Below are 18,692 nucleotides of genomic sequence, written 5' to 3' on the forward strand. Positions count from 1 at the left end.
AAAGGGGCCCGTGGTCCCTTTTGTTTTCTCAGGACATGAAAGAGCAGTTCCCCCCACACGCTTGTATTGCCAATGCCCAAGGGTTGCTGGCGTCTGTCCTGTAAACACGCACACGCACAGCGGGCACTCGAGGCTAGCGCGGGCGGCAGGAGGGGGGCGGGGACTGATGGATTGGCCATCATGCAGGCCATCGTTGTGTTGGCGCAGTGGGGTGCCTCGAGATGAGAGATGATAGTTCTGGAGTTGTCGTCTCTTTTTCTGTGTCGAAGAACGTGGTTCAAAGCTAACATGCTTTCGCGCGTGGGGGAGTTAGTTCAGTGTGGCTGGGCAGGCTGGCCACGAGGCATCGCACAGAGACAAGAGACCATGGCGAGGATGAGTGTCCAACGCAACGAAAGACATGGTCCGCGGCATCGGTATTCCTTCGTTTGGCGTGACGGTGGAAATGACACTCAGGACCCCAGGCGTAGGGGGGAGGCGCGGGGAATGAATGGAGAAGGGCTCACATTGTGACCGAAGTGACGGAGTTCGAGGCGTTTGCATGGCTGACATGGATATGCCATTGGTTTCCGTTGACAGGAAACTTTGAGATGCGAGGCAGATGCACACGAGACAGAAAAGAAGGCGGACGAGCAGACGTTCATCGATACGTTGAAGCCCAATGACCGCCCAATGCCATCATAGTTAGTGGGAGGGTGGGTGGTGAGAGTTGAACGGATGAAGGTGCTAACGTAGGTACCGAGGCAGGGCGGGAGGAAACTGGCCAGCACGACGATTGTCAACGGAGAGCAAGTGCCAGCCAGGGCAGGTAGCAGGAACGGCAAGCTGCTTCGACCAGTGAGATTGGATGGGTGCCGTAGGCAGGTACATGTAAGTAGGGGCAGGACCTAGGGAGTTGAGCGGTACCTTCCTCACTATCTGGTGGGTTACCTACCTTACCTTCCTTCCTGAGGTACCTACCTTAGGTACGGTGCAGCAAACCGACCGAAAGTGCACGGGGAGAGGAGAAGCTACTGCTGCTTTCTACTGTGCCAGGAACTCGAGCAGGGAGCAGGGGCGATAGACAACGCATTCGAGGCAGGGCCCACCCACCTGCCTGGGAGAGAATGCTTCAGTGCAGTAAGAGCAGTGTAGAGGGTGCAGGCATCCTAGGTACCCATGCGGTGGAGCTGGCCTGGTTTTTGGTGCAACGACCAGAACCTGTGACACCGAACTGTGACTTCATGTTCGTCGTTAGCACTGGGGGATGTGTCCCTAGCTTTCCCTTCACCAGCGCTCATCTTGGTCCATCACGTCGCCAGCCCCCCCTGTCTGCTCCTCTATTCATATCCACCCGGTATATTCTCTCACACGCTTTTGGGGCCGACCAGCCAGCCCTCGCGCGCCCACGCGCAGTGTATCTGCATGCCGCAAGACTCAGCCATCAACCATCGACCATCGACAGGGCCGTCAAACCGTCAAACCGGAGGCAAGCAGCAAGCCACTCAATCCATCAAATCGGTCATCAGGCACGAACCCACCTAGGCTCCGACAGCTCCCAAGGGGGCACCTCTTCTTGTCTTGCTTCCGCCCTCCACCTGCCGCTCGTCGTCCGTCAACCACAACGAATGGAATGGTACAAAGGAGCATGACCGCCTCGTCTCTCGTCGAGGCCCAACCGCGTCGTATCCTGCGCCCAGAACTCCAGGGCTAAAGCATCCATACAAGCACACACCCCTCTCGAACCCCCATCCTTACACGCCCCCTGATGCGCCCCGGCACCTAGACAGACTACTGTCTGCCTGACGAGAGACCCTTACCGACCAGGCCGCTGTGCCTGCGACTGCGACACACGGACACCCAAGTGAGCCCATCCAGGGCTGCCCAGGCCACGCACGACAAGGCCAGCCTCCTTGACCCGAACTCGCTCACGACGTCGCCCGAAAGCCACGGGCCAACGACAGCGTCACGCACACAGCCCGGCCCCATCCTATTGCACGCATCGCATCGCATCACATCGCACCGCATCTCACTGTTCCAGCAAATGCCCTTCCACCCTCGACTCGACCTGCAGCGCTCCTCATAAGGTCTGGTCGTCCCAGCCATCGTCTTTAGATGCACGCATCCTGTTGTTTCATCGTCTGAACATGATCGGCCTGTCCTCCACCACGCCTTGAGTCTTTTCTTCCTGTCGCACGAGCCGCCTGATGCCCTCGCCTGCACTCTCTGGTCACGGTTACTCGCATCGTCTTCGTAGCGCCTGTACTCCCTAGACTCGTCTCCTGTACTCCGAGCGTCTCCAGCCTCTCCAACTTCACTGCCTGGCTTCGGTTTGCAGACGTCCTCCTGCCCCATTGCCTGGCACACACCGCGCCAAAAGCACAGCGCTACATTGTACCGCCATCATCCCGTTGGACCGAGAAAAGGACGAAACAGTCGCCCACCGTCCCTCCGCCTGGTCACCTCTCAACAGCAGATCCGCCGTCTACCATTGATAGACTGACGTTCCGCAACTCAACATTGGCTCCTGGGTTTTGTCGAGTCCTGCCCTTGACCGTCTTTCTGTTCCCAGGCTCATCCTTGTCCCCCGGCCTGGTTACTCCCGGACCTGCGCCACGGCCGGCCCCATAATAAACATCACGATTCCCCAGCTTCTACACACCGCTTGGAGACTTGTTCGGCCTGTCGTGGAGGAGCCTCAACCTACCCTACCCCCTCCCCTCAACTTCTGACGTCTTCTCCCCGCTTTGCCGTTGGCCTCGATAGACCAGCTCACAAAACCAACGTCGGCAGCCTTCTTCATGCTCGCCATGGCGCAAACCGCCGCCCTACCAACGGAGCATCCCTCCTCACCGTCGCATACCTCGACAAACTTCTTTCGGAGGATGTTCAGTCGGCATCAAAATGGAAGTTCTGTGCCCCCGACTGAGCTGCCGCGAGACTCGGACCCTCCGCCGGATCCAGAGGTACTCTCCAGGCCTGGCCTTCCACATCGCCCTTCAAGAAAGGTCGTTCCCGGGCTGCCGCGGGCCCAGACCTTCAAGAGACAACAGTCTGAGCGGAGGAATAATCTTGCTCCAGCAGAGATGACCCCGGCAGAGAGGCGAGCAGTGTCTGTCGATCGTCGGGCCCACACGTTCATCCGCGCGCCTTCGCAGCCCAGGGCATTTCCAAGAGCCAGCGCTCCTGAGCTTCCCTTTGAGATGGTGGGCGAGTCGACGCTTGACAGGATCACCTCATCCTTTGAACAAAGACCCGTCACCAGCCTCGACCAGATGGTGCAATCAGCGACGGCTGAAACATTCGTCCATGCTGACCATTTTCCCGACAATGTTTCCCTCTCAGATACTCACTCTGTCACTACGTCGCAATACGATGTCATGATCCAGGAGGAGCTTGAGAGGACGTGGATACTTAACCTAAGCATGCACTTCCGAGACAAGTCCAAGCGTGAAAAATTCTTTGTTACTTACCGTGACAAGGACATCTCCTGGAGGCGGGTCACAATCTCACTGGATTACCGCAATGCCCCAGAAAACTCACTGGAGATGGATCTTGCGCATACCAAACTTCAACGTGAGAAGAGTGCTAAGATTTATGAGGCTATCCGAGAAAGTCTGCAGGACATACAATTCTACGAAACCGTCACGAACCTGAAGCTGCAAACTACAGACGGTCGTCTGCACGTCCATGTTGTCGAAGACACAAACGTCTGCCTCCTTGCTCCCCTTTCAACATACCATTGACCATGCTGACCCTTCGCAGGAGATCATCAACTACCCCACTGTTCGACAGGTGCAACACCTCGGATGCCAGAGGATTAGGGAGCGAGACATCAATTTCGACTCGCACATGTCCGGCTTCGTTTACAAAGTCAGTGTTGGCCAAGAGGTCCTTATCAAGAAGGAAATCCCGGGACCCCGACACCATCGACGAGTTCCTGTATGAGATCAATGCGCTTAATCGACTTCGCTACTCGAGGAACGTCATATCTTTCTTTGGCGTAGTCGTGGACGATCATGACGAACACGTCAAAGGTCTCCTCATCAGCTTTGCTGGGCAAGGGGCACTCATCGACCTTCTGTACGACAATCGGCAGGACTCCGAACTTGGAACGCCTTGGCTGATGCGAGAGCGATGGGCAAGACAGATTGTTGAGGGTCTCTCTGACATTCACGAATCAGGTTTCGTACAGGGTGACTTTACCCTCTCGAACATTGTCATTGACGATCAAGGCGATGCCAAGATCATAGACATCAACAGACGAGGGTGTCCCGTGGGTTGGGAACCTCCAGAAGCAACGCCACTTATCGAGAGTGGCCAGCGGATCTCGATGTACATCGGTGTCAAATCGGATCTGTACCAGCTCGGCATGGTTCTATGGGCCCTAGCTACGCAAGAAGACGAGCCTGAGGCTCATGGGCGCCCCCTCATCCTAGAACACGACGTTGACGTCCCCGGCTGGTACCGCCAACTTGTTGGATTCTGCTTGAGTGATGATCCTCGACACCGACTGCAGGCTGCGTCTCTTCTCACTCTATTCCCTGAATCCGTTGTCAGCCCTGACACCGGAACGAATCTTCCCTCAATCTCGGTGGACGATGGGTACTCCATGAAAGAGTATTTCGTAGCCGACGAGAACGGCCAACCACGCGTCAAGACTGTTGCGCAGCCAAGCGACTGGTCATACGTGAATCGGGGCCAAGCAGCAGGGTACTCGCAGGATCCGTACTACTACACAAGAGGACGCTCACCCCCGAGTCCTCTCCCGAGTCACCACGGTCAATTTGACGCCTTTTACAAAGGCTCCCAAGTCTCGGGCTGGGCTGGCGCTCGGAACATCGCGCCCTCATACAGCGACGTGGGGGCAGATGAGATGATTAGAGGTCGAAGCATCACCCCGAGAACAAGTAAAGATTCTCTTACAGGAGAAAGTCACATGGAGTCTCGAGGTCGAGTTACGCTTGATGACGTGTTTGAGAGAAGTGAGGAGCCATACCCGATGGCCCCGGCCTCACAGGGACTGCGACAGGATTCCACCAGCTTGATCCCGGATGTCAAGGATGACCTTGATGCTGCAGTGACACCCACTCCAAACACACCCGTGAAGGAGGATCAGAATGTTTTGAACGACGACACTGTCCTGCTGTCTACGGTTCGGATGCTACACGCCAACGACGAGAACCAGTTGGTGGAGGTTTCCAATCAACTCGAGGAAACTGCTCAAGGTGGAATATGTGCAGTAACAGAAAAGCCCACAGAGACAGACAGCGAGGCAGAGGCCGGGACCAACAGTCACCGGGTACTCAAGTCCGAGGACTCCTCAAGTGTTGCGGAAACAAGCCTAACCACTGTAGCGGACACTCCAGGTTCGGGCCCACAGGCGATGCATAGCACTCCACTCAAGCTTCCCACTCAAGTAGAGCAACCAAGCCCGAACCCTGAAAGCAGCAGCGCAGGAATCGACATGACGCAATGCCACTCCGTGCTCGAGGAAACGGGCCTCGAAGGAGCAGAGAACGAGGCACAGATCAGGTTTGATGAAACGCCGCCACTCACCAACCAGACCGCGCCTTTGACTGCAGAGGACGCTCTCTCGACAGGACGGAACGATTTCAAGGACAAAAGCCCCCCGGCCGGCGACCATGGCGCTGGCGGGACGGAGAGAGCCCTTGCTCCACCCAGTGGATCTAACGGGCACGCGCCGCTCAACGCAGGTTCCACAATGGAGCAGGATATGCCCATGAGGGAGGCCGGGGGCGATGATGAGACGGCTAAGGCGACGGGGCTTACAGTACCCAGAGGAGAGAATGACGACAGCAACGGAGGCCTTCCTGGGACGCCTGAGGATGCGGCAGCGGCTGAAATCCAGCCCAAAGAGGTCTCAACAATCTTGGAAGAAGGAGAACTCGACCATGAAAAAAAGAGATCTGCTCTAGCTGTGCCTCATCCGGCAGAGGCCGTGCCGTCCTCAAAACCTCAAGTAAAGCAGACAGAAGACGAGGAGATTACTGATGAGAAACGCTCCGGCACGAACATGCCGGTGGCCGAGACGACCTCGGCAATCACGACAGAAGGACCGGTATGAGATATGTACTTGTATACAGACAACAGCACCAGCAAGCTGGGATGAGGATGCACAAGGTGGGGCGTATTTTATTCTGGATGGCGTAGGTAGGTAGTGTATATGTCCCTTTGAATAGTTTGGTAGCTTGTAGCCTTTCTAGTTTAGCATCAAGGTTTGGTGTACAAATATCATTGCACTTGATGACTCATCGCCAACATGGCAAATATCGGACTTTCAAGAGCGGATTCATGAAGGAGTGCATACAATGTTTTCCAGACCGCGCGGGTGGCGGAGGTGGTCGGTAGCAGCTTTTCTCTTCCTACGGAAGACGTCGACGTCGGGCTCATCCGAAGTCTAGCCTGGTAGCGCATCGGGCGTTCCGGAGGCTTGGGCTCGGATGTGGAAGGAGAGGCGCCGGGAACGACATAGTCCGTGCCAAGACGGGGGTGGCGAAGAAACATTCTAGAAGGGCGGGAAAAGTCAAACGAGGAAAACGCGGAAGTGCGATCACGTGATAGATAATATCTAGAAGCATTCCCCACCAATGAGGCGAATCGGCAATAGTGATCGAGAGGTGGGTCCTTGTCTTCGTCCCCCCCCTCCCCCCCCCCTGCCTCCTGGGAACACATCGAAGGGGTGGAATGTGCGGGGCAAAGGTGTTTCTGTTGGGACGCCAAAGAAGGATTTAACGGGAAGGCGGAGGACCGGAGAGACAGAGGGATCTTGCTGGAGCCGAGGCATCCGGGGGGTGGTAGGTGTGTTAGATTGTCTTCATGTGTTTGTGCACGTACTTGAGAATAGGCTCTTGGAAGCCAGCAGACGCGTTGGACGACGTGTCGTTTTGCAGATGCTGATATGGAACTCGAGGACGAATCCAGCACAGATGTTGCAGACCGGGCAACTGGTTGTTCAGAGGCAAATTGTAAAGCCAAAGCAAGAGCATGGAACGGGCGCTAGTACCTAACCAGAGTGACTGGCTATTAGATGTGGCAGCAGTTGTGCAGCTTTGGGTCCCGTCCCGCCTCGAAACCCGAAGAAGTCGATGATCATGGGGATCTCGAGTGGCTATGACGATATCTTGATGGACATGCCGTCGCCGAGACTTGGCGGACGCTTGGGTAACATGAGTAGGCGGGGAGCTGGGGGGTTTTTTTTTTTTGAGGGGATGGACAAAAGACTTGTCTGGAAGCCAAGAGGAACCCGCGGGAAAGGTATTACCATGTACTAAGGCTGATGTGGGTTAGACCCTTGCTGCTTTTAATTGGAGCTGCACCTAAGCAGAGCCTGAGCCAGGCATCATGATGAGCGGGGACATATGCACAAATATATGCACAGTTTGGGGGAGCATGTCTGTTTTCCCTTTACAGTGACTAACCGTTTCTCCTCCCTGCTCATCCCTAATAATGGTGGGACGGGAGGTGCCAAACGGCTACATCCCATTAGTAAGCACCCGCCGTCTCTGCCGTGACGATAGACGATTAAGTGGTCCGAAGAATGGGTAGGCCTCGTCAACGTCACGGCCTTTTCCAACTAACGCAGCCCCGAGGGTCTCACAGGCGAGGCTGTCGACAAGGTCACCGCGAACCGGTCGAGTGATGAGGCTGGCGATGTCGACTTGGGGTTTCGCGAGCTCCGCGACTTCCTCGACGCTGCCTCGACGTATACGGCATCTATCATTTTCACGGTTAACGTCTCTCCTATGTAGCCTGCGTAGATTGGTGGCACAAGGACCAGATAATTTGTCGTTCGGCAGTCAGCAAAGGCAAGTGGATCGTTTCTTTCAGGTAGACTTTGTGCTATGCCATGAAGGAATGGGTGTACAGATTGAAGGAGTTTTTGCAACCTGTAGGGTCCCCAATTTGAGTGAGGTGTGGCTCAGGTCCGTGATTTTGATGCCCTGAAGTCGCATCAGTACCAACCAAGTAGCGAGGTTCATGACAGTCGGCTGAATTGCCGTAGAAACACAGCAGCCGATGTAGATTAGCCGGGTATTAGGATTCCTGACGGGTGGACGCAGAATATGGCCCTATGAGGATGACAATGAAGTCCTGAGAACGTTACATCCACTATGCAGTCTGAATCAATACATCTTTCTATCAAAATCATTTCCGGGAATCCAGGCTTGCCTTTTAACATTCAAGGACGGAGCAGGTGGGAAGCCATTGATCTGTGACCCGATGTGAGAGACGGGACCCAACGGTGCTGCATATTGAAGATACAACACCACAATACCACGCCCGACCTTTCGCCCGTCTGCGCACCTGTGCGCCGAAACCATCTTATATGTGGCCCTTGAGCCATATATTGAAGACTGAAGCGGAGGCAGCCTGGTGGAGAAGTTTCAACACTGGAGGCTGTAAGCCCGATTAGGTGATTTGTGACGTTATCCAGATGCTTCGCGAAGCGGTGGCTGTGGCCAGCTAAGCAAAGTATCAAGGCGGTCATGGACCTCGCGCACATCACTCCAAGATAGGTAGGCAGCAACTCCACTAAGCATATTATATCAAGCCTGGCGTATGAAAGGGCGTGTTATGGTGAGTCGGCTTATCCCATCCCAATGGCCGAGATTTGACACCCAGCAGCTACACGATGGCTTCATGGTTTACATTGTCGTATTCTGCGCGAGGATCTGCGCAGACTGTCATCAGGAAGCTTTTCCAGGTTGCGGAGACACGAGACGTACCAAGAAGACCTCTCAAACTTAAAGGGACCAGTCTACGACGTTGTCGGGGTCGGATGCTGATTTTGTCCATCGAGTAAGGTGACGTGACGAGTTCAGCCATCATCAACGGTGACCTACAGGGCTAGAGACTGGGCAACCGTTTCTACGACCATTTTCTGAGCACTGCCCGGATGAGGTGTGCACAAAACGCACAACTCTTGCATCGACCAGGGCGTGACTGAGCCTGGACTGAGCCGAACCTGAGTAAGAGCGGCAAACACGCTAGGCCTCATTAGGTCATGACCACTTCTGTGGTGAAATGGAGAACCAGCCAATTCTGGGTGGTGGTGGTGGAGTTTCACGGGCATCCTTGTTCTTGTTTGCGCCGTCTTGATGGCGCCCCGGCTGTCAGAGAGATACCACCAACCTTGTTGGGGATACCGGGGACTCATCCCCCCCGGGTCTGTGTAAGTGAGTTCAACGTCATGTCACAGCTTGATCAAGACCACAATCAGCAGCCAAACAGGCCATCAGAAGCAAAAACCTACGTTCCCTGAGCCGAGGACAAACTCATGAGCCTCCAACATGGCAACACCTTCTGACTCCATCCGCCTGAAAGCCCGCCCCAAAGAAAAAAAAAATAGACATCCTTCCTCGCTGGTGGTGTGTGACCACGATCTTGGTGGATGACCTAGGGGTAAGTTCCCTTCTCTCAACGGATTTACGCACGTCACCCCAACGAGTTGAGGCGGCATCACTTTTGATTGGCCAGATCACTACCGGGTCCCTGCATGTGGGGCACACGGCCCATCGTGCCTGGTCTGCCCTGCCGTTTCCGATACCAATTTTGCACGTAGCTCAATGCTCCTGCCTCCTTCGCCCTGGACAGGAGGGATCTGGGCTGGACTGGGGCTCTGGGGAAAGGAAGGGAAGGGAAGGACGCAAGCAAGGGCAACAACGACCAGAGGAGGTCAGTCGTCGGGTGGCGAACCCCGTTTTTGCACTCCTGCCCACGACGATCAACCACTCACTGCCTGTACATTCCCCGTCGGCTCATCGGACCCGCTCCCCTCCACCGAGGTGGCCATGTTCTCTCAACCACCATCGCTAGGCCCTCACCCCTTCTTCTCGAGGTAGGTACCCAGGCGGTTGCCTTGCTTTGCCGTATCAAAGTACGTACCAAAGAGCTCATCACATCTCTAATCCCTACACCTCCATTGCCGCCACCGCACACGCCTCGGCCCACTGCCTTTTCATATAACCTTCCTTCCGGGCCCCTCCCGTTCGGAATTTGCTTCCCTTCCTCCCTCTATCACCAACCTTCACTACCCATACCAACCATTGCCCGAGACGGTCTTCGAAATATCCGGAGTGACTCTCACCATGGCACCTGCAACGATGCCTTCGGCACCCGCCGAGAAGTGGGATGACGGTACCAAGGACTATGTCCCCGTCCGCAGTTCCAGGACCGACCCCAAGAAGCCTCACATCACCACCCAGCCCATCACTTGGGGTAACTGGTGGCTTCACGTCAACTGGCTCAACACCTTCTTCATTCTCATCGTTCCCGCCATTGGGCTCGTCTCCTCTTACTGGGTTCCGCTCCAGTGGAAGACGGCTGTCTTCTCTGTTGTTTACTACTTCAACACTGGTCTCGGTATCACAGCAGGTAAGAGCGCACATGACGCAAATGCTCATTCAACAGTCTGCTGACCTGTCCTGCTAGGCTACCATCGCCTTTGGGCTCACTCATCCTACAAGGGCTTCTCTGCCCCTGAAGATCTACCTCGCCGCTGTCGGCGCAGGTGCCGTTGAGGGCTCCATCCGCTGGTGGTCCCGCGAGCACCGAGCTCACCACCGCTACACCGACACTGTCAAGGATCCTTTACTCTGTCCGCAAGGGTCTTCTGTACTCTCACCTCGGCTGGATGGTCATGAAGCAGGATCCCAAGCGTACCGGTCGTACCGATATCACCGATCTTCACGAGGACCCCGTCGTCATGTGGCAGCACATTCACTTCCTCAAGTGGTGTGCTGACCATGGGCGTCATCTTCCCCACTCTGGTCTGCGGTCTCGGCTGGGGTGACTGGCTTGGTGGCTACGTCTACGCCGGCATTCTCCGCATTTTCTTCGTTCAGCAGGCTACTTTCTGCATCAACTCCCTCGCCCACTGGATCGGCGATCAGCCCTTCGATGACCGCAACAGTCCTCGCGACCATGTGATCACTGCTCTCTTCACCCTTGGTGAGGGCTACCACAACTTCCACCACGAGTTCCCCTCGGACTACCGCAACGCCATTCAGTGGTGGCAGTACGACCCCACCAAGTGGATGATCTGGACCTGGAAGCAGCTTGGCCTCGCCTCCGACCTCAAGCAGTTCCGTGCCAACGAAATTGAGAAGGGACGTGTCCAGCAGCTCCAGAAGAAGCTTGACCAGAAGCGCGCCACTCTCGACTGGGGCATCCCTCTCGAGCAACTCCCTGTTGTCGACTGGGATGACTTTGTTGCCCAGAGCAAGGAGGGCAAGGGTCTTATCGCTGTCGCTGGTGTCATCCACGACGTGACCGACTTCATTAAGGACCATCCCGGTGGCCGCGCCCTCATCAACTCTGCCATCGGCAAGGATGCTACCGCCATATTCAACGGCGGTGTTTACCTTCACTCCAACGCCGCTCACAACCTTCTCTCCACCATGCGCGTCGGCGTCCTCCGTGGCGGCTGCGAGGTCGAGATCTGGAAGCGTGCCCAGTTCGAGAACAAGGACATGACCTACGTCACCGACTCATCCGGCCAGCGTATTGTTCGCGCCGGCGACCAGCTCACTCGCGTTGCTCAGCCCACCAAGGGCGCCGATGCGGCGTAAGCTCGGCGCTGTCACGGACATTTCTCTCATCGGAGACGAAACGGCGAGCAGCTCACGAGAATGGATCTCATGTGAGCCAGCGCCACGACACGAAACTACTTGGCCGGCGTTGATTACTGGATTTTGGGGCATTGGGCGGCGGCGCTTTATTGATATTATTACACCACGAGATTTGAAGATGCTTTTTGTGGCATCCTAGAAAATGAGATGGCTCAGCTTTGCCTGTGCCAAGCGAGTAAATTATGATTCACCAAATTACAAGCCATTCACTTTCAGAACATGTACATGACATTTCGACTCGTCGACATCGTGAGAATGACGGTATACCACTGTGAAGCAATTGATCGAACACTTACTTGAATAATGTTGCCTTGAACTTGGCACGCCATACTAATTGTCTGTGGCCCTGAAGAATTGAGAATTGTGTATAGGCCTTGAAGCCCAGCCGCACATGACGTCCGAGGCATGCATTTCCACATGTGCATCCCGAGCCGCCGCGCAGTAGTCGGCGGATGATCCAACATCGGCCGCCCGGCCTCACGTCGGCATCCACACTCCAATCGAGCCCAAACACCAGACGACGGCCACCACGTCAACCCCAGAACCCCCAGCAGAGCCGCACCGGCTCGCACGCATACCTGCCGGACGGGACCCCTGTTCCCGGGGCTCCACTGCGGGATCTGATCTCAATGGTGTGTGGGCGTTGAGTGGGTTGTTTGTAGGAATCACATGCAAAATTGCAAGCATCAGGGTCCCCACATTGTCTTCTGGTCTCTCTTCGCCTCGGGTTGAGCGTGGATCGTCTGGGGTGGAATCGTGTTTTTTTGGGAAAGAGGGGGGCCTCAACGGATTAGGTTGGGGCGGAGAATAAGACTGGTTTAGGATGTTTGTTGCGCTTCTTGATTCTCAACGGACCAGCATGGTGGATTGATTCCCGTTGAGGGAGGTTTTGGATGTTGATGTTGAGAGGGTTTGCGTTTTGCATGTGAATTCAAGATGCATGTTGGGATGATGAGTTGATAGGCCTGTGACACGAACTCGGCGTGATGAGGACGCAATAGGCGTCACTCTGACGCGTCCTGCCTGGTTCGGTCTCCTGTCAGAAAACATTCAGATGTAGTCAGATCCTGGGAATTCGATGGAGTGACAGCATCAGTACAACAGTAACGCCTCGTGGGATGATCGCGCTGTCCACTTGTCTAAGTACAGTTTTTTTGTATCCGACGATAAAATCAACGACCCGATGCTTGTATATGCTTAAGAAGACGAGACAACCCGATTTCCTCGAGATTCTGGAACTCGAATCCAAGTTGATTACTATATGCACAGACTCCTGTTATGCACCCCCTGATTATCTGTTCAACCGATAAGATAGGTCTTGACGTATACCCGAACTACACTGTCTTCTCCTTCATGACGGGACACTGCCGCCTGGAAGAAAATGCATCCACAATAACAAATGAGAGAAACACGGCAAGCATCGCGAGTGAAAAACAAACCGGGACGAAGGCGTTTTGCAAGTCCCCAGAATGACCCCAGGAAAACATCCACAGGAAGAAGACCAGCCCCGGCAGGCAACAGAGAGAACTATAGACCGCAACCCTGAAGAATGAGATGCGTGTGACAACGTAGATGCCCCAAAAGTATTCTTTCTTCGTGTCCTCAACCTGAAGACCATGGCGACGGAGAGGGAAACTGCCGACATCTGCCCTGTCGCCACAGCGTTTGCGGCACTTGTGAAATAGCCTGTGAAGGCTTGTTGGGTTATAACAGGCATAGAAGCGGTGGTAGAACTGGTCATCTGATATTGGCGGAACAGGGCGCATAGGCTTGGGCGAAAAGTCGTAGGGGAGTTCGTTCCCGGGGAACGAATGTTGCTCGACAGGACTGTACATCTCGGTGTCGTATTTGTGGAACTGCACGGGTCTTGGTCAGCCCATAAGCCACAACGGCCAGGCCTTCATTCCCCAACTGACGTACCATGTAGAAGTCACAGTGCGAGTATATGCGAATGCTCATGAATGCGCCGAGCCGCCCCCGAAGCAAAAAGTATTGCTCCTGAATCCAACAGAAGAGCTCATCGTCAGAAGTCCCTACTAGTATTGTTCGCTGGGCTAAACGCTGTCCATCTCCAACGTAAAGACCTGACGGCACAACCAAGAATATGTGAGACTCTATGCTCTTTTCTCGATGAGGGGAGATTCGCACGTCATTGTAACTTGGTGAGTTCTTTGGGTCTCGAGGCTGCCAAAGCTTGCTGCCCATTGTTTTGTTTTGTGGGACAAGCGGAACTTGAGAAGACCCAGACGCTACCGACTGAAGCCTTTGTCTGTCTGCGGTAGAACTGCCTTCGCCTCGTACTGTCTTGAAGATGTACGGAACTAGCTTGGTAGGGACGTCGGCGAAACGCTCTCTCTCACAACCCTGTGAAGTACCTCTAACGTTAGCAGTCCGATAAGTGCATCGCACGAGCTTGTGTAGAGACGGGAGATATTACACAGAGCCACCGCAAGCGCGTATACCCGTCGGCAAGCTCACGTTGTCGCTGCCGGAAGGGCCACCAAATCCAACGTGTCCCCAGATAATCTTCGACCACACCTTTCATGTGATTCATGACTGACCACTTTGGCTTCCAAATAGACAAGGTTCGGGAGGCCGTCACGAGCTGCAACTGATTAATGATGAACAAAACCCGCGAGCCAGCAAATAGCTCTTGATCTTCGGTGGTTTCTGTCTCATCATTGGCGTCATCGTTCCTGCCGTTGAAGGAAGATTCACTGTTGACATTGAAGGCTTGGCTCAAAGTCGGTCTCTCAGGCTGTTTTTCATTCCGTTCCAACCAAAGCCGCAAATCGTCGAGCAGAGCTTGGCAGGCCTCAGCGGACACAATGAACCCTTTCAGATCCATGGTACTTTGGTTTGTTAGCTCGAACATCGACTCGGTTGTGTCATAATTTTGCTGTGTTTCAACCGAAATCCCCAGCTGTAGCCCATCCGTGTCGATCTCACACTCCAGTATCTCATTATATTCCTGGCTTGACAAGATCCTCTCGGTTCCAGTGTGCTTCTGGAGCTTTCCTCTATATTTCGGGAGGACGACAGCATCAAAAGAACTTGTCGGCGTATTTCGTCTGATATAGAACCTGGATTATGTCCGATAAAGGTTGCTGCCTCAGTCTCCAGATGTTCTCCAGCTTCTGTTTTCAGGTTACTCGCAAATGTTTCCAGGAAACTTATCCAGCAAATGCGGCACTTCTCCCACGACTGACATGTCTCTTTTGTCTCGACTCTAGATATGGCGTTCATGAAGAGGGACCTCAACTCAGTGTGATGAAGAAGAGCATTGGCAACCTCCACGATTTGATGGGGGCGAACTCTTGTAGGTGCAACTGACGAGTCTGACTCTGAACAAGACTCAGGACCAGAGAAGACAGCAGCGCGCACGATGCTGCTGGTCTCTGTGTCGGACTCCGTATCGTCATCACCCAACAATTCGAATTTGAAGAGCCTTTGAGGGTCAAACTTAACGCCAGGTCGGTCTGATATGCTGGTATCTAGCATCCTGCTGGCTGAGGTGTCGGTAAAGAATTGGATAGCCTTGCCGCGATTCATGTATGCGTTCAGATAAGCCGAGAAGGGGGCCGGTTGTTGAAGTTGGCCTATACACTTTCCCACTGACTCAATGAGCCGGGGAACGCGTTCGAGCTGCAGCAGAAGATTTTTCGCGGCGCTCATCTCTGATTCTGACAAGGCGACATCAGAGTGCCCAGAGACTTGAAGAAGGAGATCCAAGGCATCAGTCGTTATCAAGCGGTCGATCAAGATGGCGTCGTTTCCTATAGAACGAGCGTCACTTTCGAATAAAAGCACGTCGTTCCTCGTGTTAGGTCCAAGACGAAGGGTATCCCGCGAGGTCAAAATAATCGCACACGGCCCCTGGGTTGGCATCAAACTCGCAAAGTCATCGGAGTAGACACCATGAAAATTGTCATACACAATCAGGAATGGTTTTCTCCATTCGTTGAAGGATTCAATCAGATTCTCTGGAGCCCTTCCTGTAAGGGCGGCCGGGTGGGAAGGTGGCATACCCCTCTGAATGCACATATCTGTAGAAAGTTCGACATAGAGTCTGGTCAAACCGGCCTTAGCGGTCCATGCCGAGGATGCATCAATCCAGAAAGCTGCTCAGAAGTAACTATTTTCCGCGTCTCGGGCACGTTGAAAGAATGTAGAGGCGAGCGCTGTCTTGCCAATCCCAGCCTTACCGACGAGAGCGAGGTACAGTGGCGTTGAATGACCCTCCGCCAACGGGGAAAAATAGGAGTTCATGTATCTCAGCGTAGTGGATCTTCCTATGAGACTGTTACGATCATAGCGAATCTCGTCGAAGAATCGCGCCTGCTGTAGCATTGGTGGTGTTCCCGGGACAGCCCTTGGAATGATTGCTAGAGAGTAGACTCTTGTTAGCCGCATACCAAATTTGATTTGTCTCATCGCGTCTTCAATACGCTTACTTTTAGACTCTGTCCAGTTTTGCAGCGCGCGCCAAATATCCTGCATAGTTATCTTGAAGGCGGGCGAACCGGTGTCCTCGAACTTGACCATACCCTCGTGATCGTCCTCGATCGGTCGACTACGCTCGCCGAGCGACGCGGTCAAGCCATCAACAATCTGTCTCAGCTTGTCAGTCAGGGTATTGGTGAGGTCTCGTTCCAATTTCTGCGTACCAGTCGCCCGTAGCGGGCCTTTGTTTCGTGAAAGTTGACAACAAGGATCTTCTTCGCGTCTAGGACTAGTAGCCGATTAAAAGCTCTGTTAAAATTGAAGAGCTCCTTTGAATGAAGAGATAGATTGCGTTGGATCTCATGGGGCACAGTATAGCCACCAAACTTGGCAATACCTTTGACAGTATCTCGATATTGCAAGCCCATGAGTGCACCAACGGTATGAGGTGTACCGAAGAAAATGACCGAAATAACGGCGTCAAATACCGTCCTGATGGAAGCTTGCGATGATCTGCGAGCCTCGACTAGTGCCTATTTGCACAGTGATATGAGATGAGTGGACAGGTAGTGGGCACTGCTGCTTGAAGACAAACCTGTTTGACGATGAGCCCCCCAAGGCTGTGGGCAACCATGATCAGAGGGCGAGTGTCCTGGCCGCGCCTTAGGTGGCAGAGCTGGTATATAAGATCTCTGGCAATATCGAACGCACGAATGTGGTCCTTGGCAAACAAGCCCTGTCGTTTGAAACCCGTGTTGAAGCCGTAAGTCATGATTCTAGCGCCAGGTAGTTGATGCAAAAGCTCCCTGGGCCAGAAGAAGCCATTCTTGGCCCACGTGGCGTGAGAACCGCCATTCAGTCCATGGACAAAAACGATACTGGGAAGCGAACGTTTGTAAGCCATAGAGTTCTAGGATATAGTCCATGCTGAAGATGTTTCTTACTCGACGTTGACCTCATCCCCCTTCTTGATCACCAGAGGGCTGCGGTCTGACGTTGGTCGAAGCACTTGCAGTCCTAACGCGGATTGTGACATGTCGATTTATATGAGCAGTTATGGCATACGGTTATGCTCTTCGTATCGTAGTCAAATTGCGTGTTGATCCAATGCAAGGATAAGAATAAAATTGAAGACGTGAGTAGACATAGAAGGAGCCGCTGCCGCCGGGCTCGAGGGAATGAACGCACAATGATCAATCATGCATGGCATCCCCGACCCCGCAGTATTCAATCAGGATGACGGGAGCATGCGAGCGAGTTTCTCAATCGTCAATGTGCACGAGTGCGAATGATAGGCATAGCCATGCGCAGGCTCATTCGCTGGCTGGAAAGCTGACAAGAGTTAAACTTGGCAAAGTGCCCCCATCAATGCTTGCCACGCATTGCCTCGCACTGAACCGGTAGTAATAATTAACGTGCACAAGGGACGGGAGTGTGAAATAGTCATTTCGTTAGCTGCCTTGCCTTTGGCCTGGGGGGAATGGCATTCGGCATAGAGTGCTTGCACAGCCATTCATGCTGGCTACGGCGGCCTCTACCAGCTTGCTGTGGTTGTACAACGCAGTGGCCTATCTGCCGTGGGGCTTATCAAAGCACCTCCCTGACGTTATCCGCCTCGTAGTATACAAGCTCGCGACTCTACCGCACGTGCTGCAGCTCCTTTGCCGCCCTCAGAAACTGTCTTGTCGGAACCTTTCTCTCGAACAGACTGTCCAGCGTCTCGCCCGTCAGCCCCTTCAGCTCAGGCAGTCTGAACCACGCCCATATCGTGAGCATCAGCGTCAAGCCTGCCGCCGGGAACGCCGCTTTGCCCTGCAGATTCGCCTCCTGCGGGTTCAGCAAGTAGGGAGCCACGACAGTGTTGACTATGTTCAAGATGTAGTATGTGTTCCTGCCCAGCGAGATGGTCTTGACCCGCAGATTGGTGGCACCGACGGCGGCGGCGATGCCATAAGGAATGGGACCGATGGATAGACCGTAGACGAGGAACCAGATGAGTAGGAGAGCTGACTGCGCCCAGCGAACAGCCGGATTAGCGGGTGCCAGCGCGAGAAAGCCGACGAGGGACATGAGTGGGAGCATGGCGGCGAGACCGGCGAGGTAGACGGTACGCCAGCCGAGTTTCGTCATGAGGAAGAAGGATGTGACCGTGCCGAGGAAAAGCGAGACTTGCGTTGCCTGTGCCGTTAGTTTCACTTGCCAGATCACAGCACACGATGGACATCGTTGCTCGAAGAGGGAAGAGGGGGCAAAACGTGACTTACCGATCGACATGTAGAACGAGTCGGCTGGCGACAGCCCGGCCAGCGTGAAGAAATAGGTAATGTAGTTCTGCACCGGAATCCCGGCAGTATCTGACAGCCCCAGCTGATCATGGAGATCTCGGTTCGCCGCAAATTGTCGCCGCGGAAGCAGTCGGCCCACGACCCATGGATGCTCATCTCTTTCTCCGTGCGTATCGTGCGTGCCATCATGGCCACCGTGTCCCGCGGTTGATGACCTCCTCAGGCGCCGAGAGGAGGCGGCGCACAACGACTTCGGCCTCGTCGCTGCGGCCCTTGCGAACGAGCCACCAGGGGACTCGGGGGCAAAATAGGTCACGGCGAGCAACGGCCC

At 54.3% G+C, this 18,692-nt stretch overlaps 7 protein-coding genes across 7 annotated transcripts in view; 3 read left to right on the plus strand and 4 right to left on the minus strand.

Annotated features, from left to right (window-relative positions):
• Positions 1-1,770: 1,770 nt before the first annotated feature.
• VDBG_04402 (predicted protein) lies at positions 1,771-2,791 on the minus strand (the record flags this gene model as incomplete). Its single annotated transcript, XM_003004750.1, has 2 exons — positions 1,771-2,337; positions 2,687-2,791. 2 exons carry the CDS (start codon positions 2,789-2,791, stop codon positions 1,771-1,773), a joined length of 672 nt encoding a protein of 223 aa, XP_003004796.1.
• A 936-nt stretch (positions 2,792-3,727) lies between these two features.
• VDBG_04403 (protein kinase domain-containing protein) lies at positions 3,728-6,067 on the plus strand (the record flags this gene model as incomplete). Its single annotated transcript, XM_003004751.1, has 1 exon — positions 3,728-6,067. The coding sequence occupies one exon, from the start codon at positions 3,728-3,730 to the stop codon at positions 6,065-6,067; it is 2,340 nt and encodes a 779-aa protein (XP_003004797.1).
• Positions 6,068-10,134: 4,067 nt separating this feature from the next.
• On the plus strand, positions 10,135-10,746 carry VDBG_04404 (acyl-CoA desaturase; the record flags this gene model as incomplete). The annotated part of the gene is made up of 2 exons (XM_003004752.1): positions 10,135-10,377; positions 10,435-10,746. 2 exons carry the CDS (start codon positions 10,135-10,137, stop codon positions 10,744-10,746), a joined length of 555 nt encoding a protein of 184 aa, XP_003004798.1.
• Positions 10,747-10,748: 2 nt separating this feature from the next.
• VDBG_04405 (acyl-CoA desaturase) lies at positions 10,749-11,848 on the plus strand (the record flags this gene model as incomplete). Its single annotated transcript, XM_003004753.1, has 1 exon — positions 10,749-11,848. One exon carries the CDS (start codon positions 10,749-10,751, stop codon positions 11,571-11,573), a length of 825 nt encoding a protein of 274 aa, XP_003004799.1.
• Positions 11,849-12,967: 1,119 nt separating this feature from the next.
• Positions 12,968-13,670, minus strand: VDBG_04406 (predicted protein; the record flags this gene model as incomplete). Its single annotated transcript, XM_003004754.1, has 2 exons — positions 12,968-13,489; positions 13,554-13,670. Coding segments are annotated over 2 exons (639 nt in total), but the record flags the coding sequence as incomplete, so codon positions are not given.
• Positions 13,671-14,677: 1,007 nt separating this feature from the next.
• Positions 14,678-16,848, minus strand: VDBG_04407 (conserved hypothetical protein; the record flags this gene model as incomplete). The annotated part of the gene is made up of 5 exons (XM_003004755.1): positions 14,678-14,770; positions 14,862-15,679; positions 16,088-16,318; positions 16,531-16,609; positions 16,672-16,848. The coding sequence occupies 5 exons, from the start codon at positions 16,846-16,848 to the stop codon at positions 14,678-14,680; spliced, it is 1,398 nt and encodes a 465-aa protein (XP_003004801.1).
• An 866-nt stretch (positions 16,849-17,714) lies between these two features.
• VDBG_04408 (general alpha-glucoside permease) overlaps positions 17,715-18,692 on the minus strand; it is a gene marked incomplete at both ends in the record, with an annotated part of 1,906 nt that continues 928 nt past the window's right edge. The window contains 2 exons of the mRNA XM_003004756.1: positions 17,715-18,271; positions 18,341-18,633. Of these exons, the coding sequence (XP_003004802.1) occupies positions 17,715-18,271; positions 18,341-18,633 (850 nt within the window). The remainder of the gene's footprint in view (positions 18,272-18,340; positions 18,634-18,692) is intronic.

This window comes from Verticillium alfalfae, genomic scaffold (genome assembly GCF_000150825.1).
Source record: "Verticillium alfalfae VaMs.102 supercont1.5 genomic scaffold, whole genome shotgun sequence".
In the NCBI taxonomy this organism is placed as follows: Eukaryota; Fungi; Ascomycota; class Sordariomycetes; order Glomerellales; family Plectosphaerellaceae; genus Verticillium; species Verticillium alfalfae.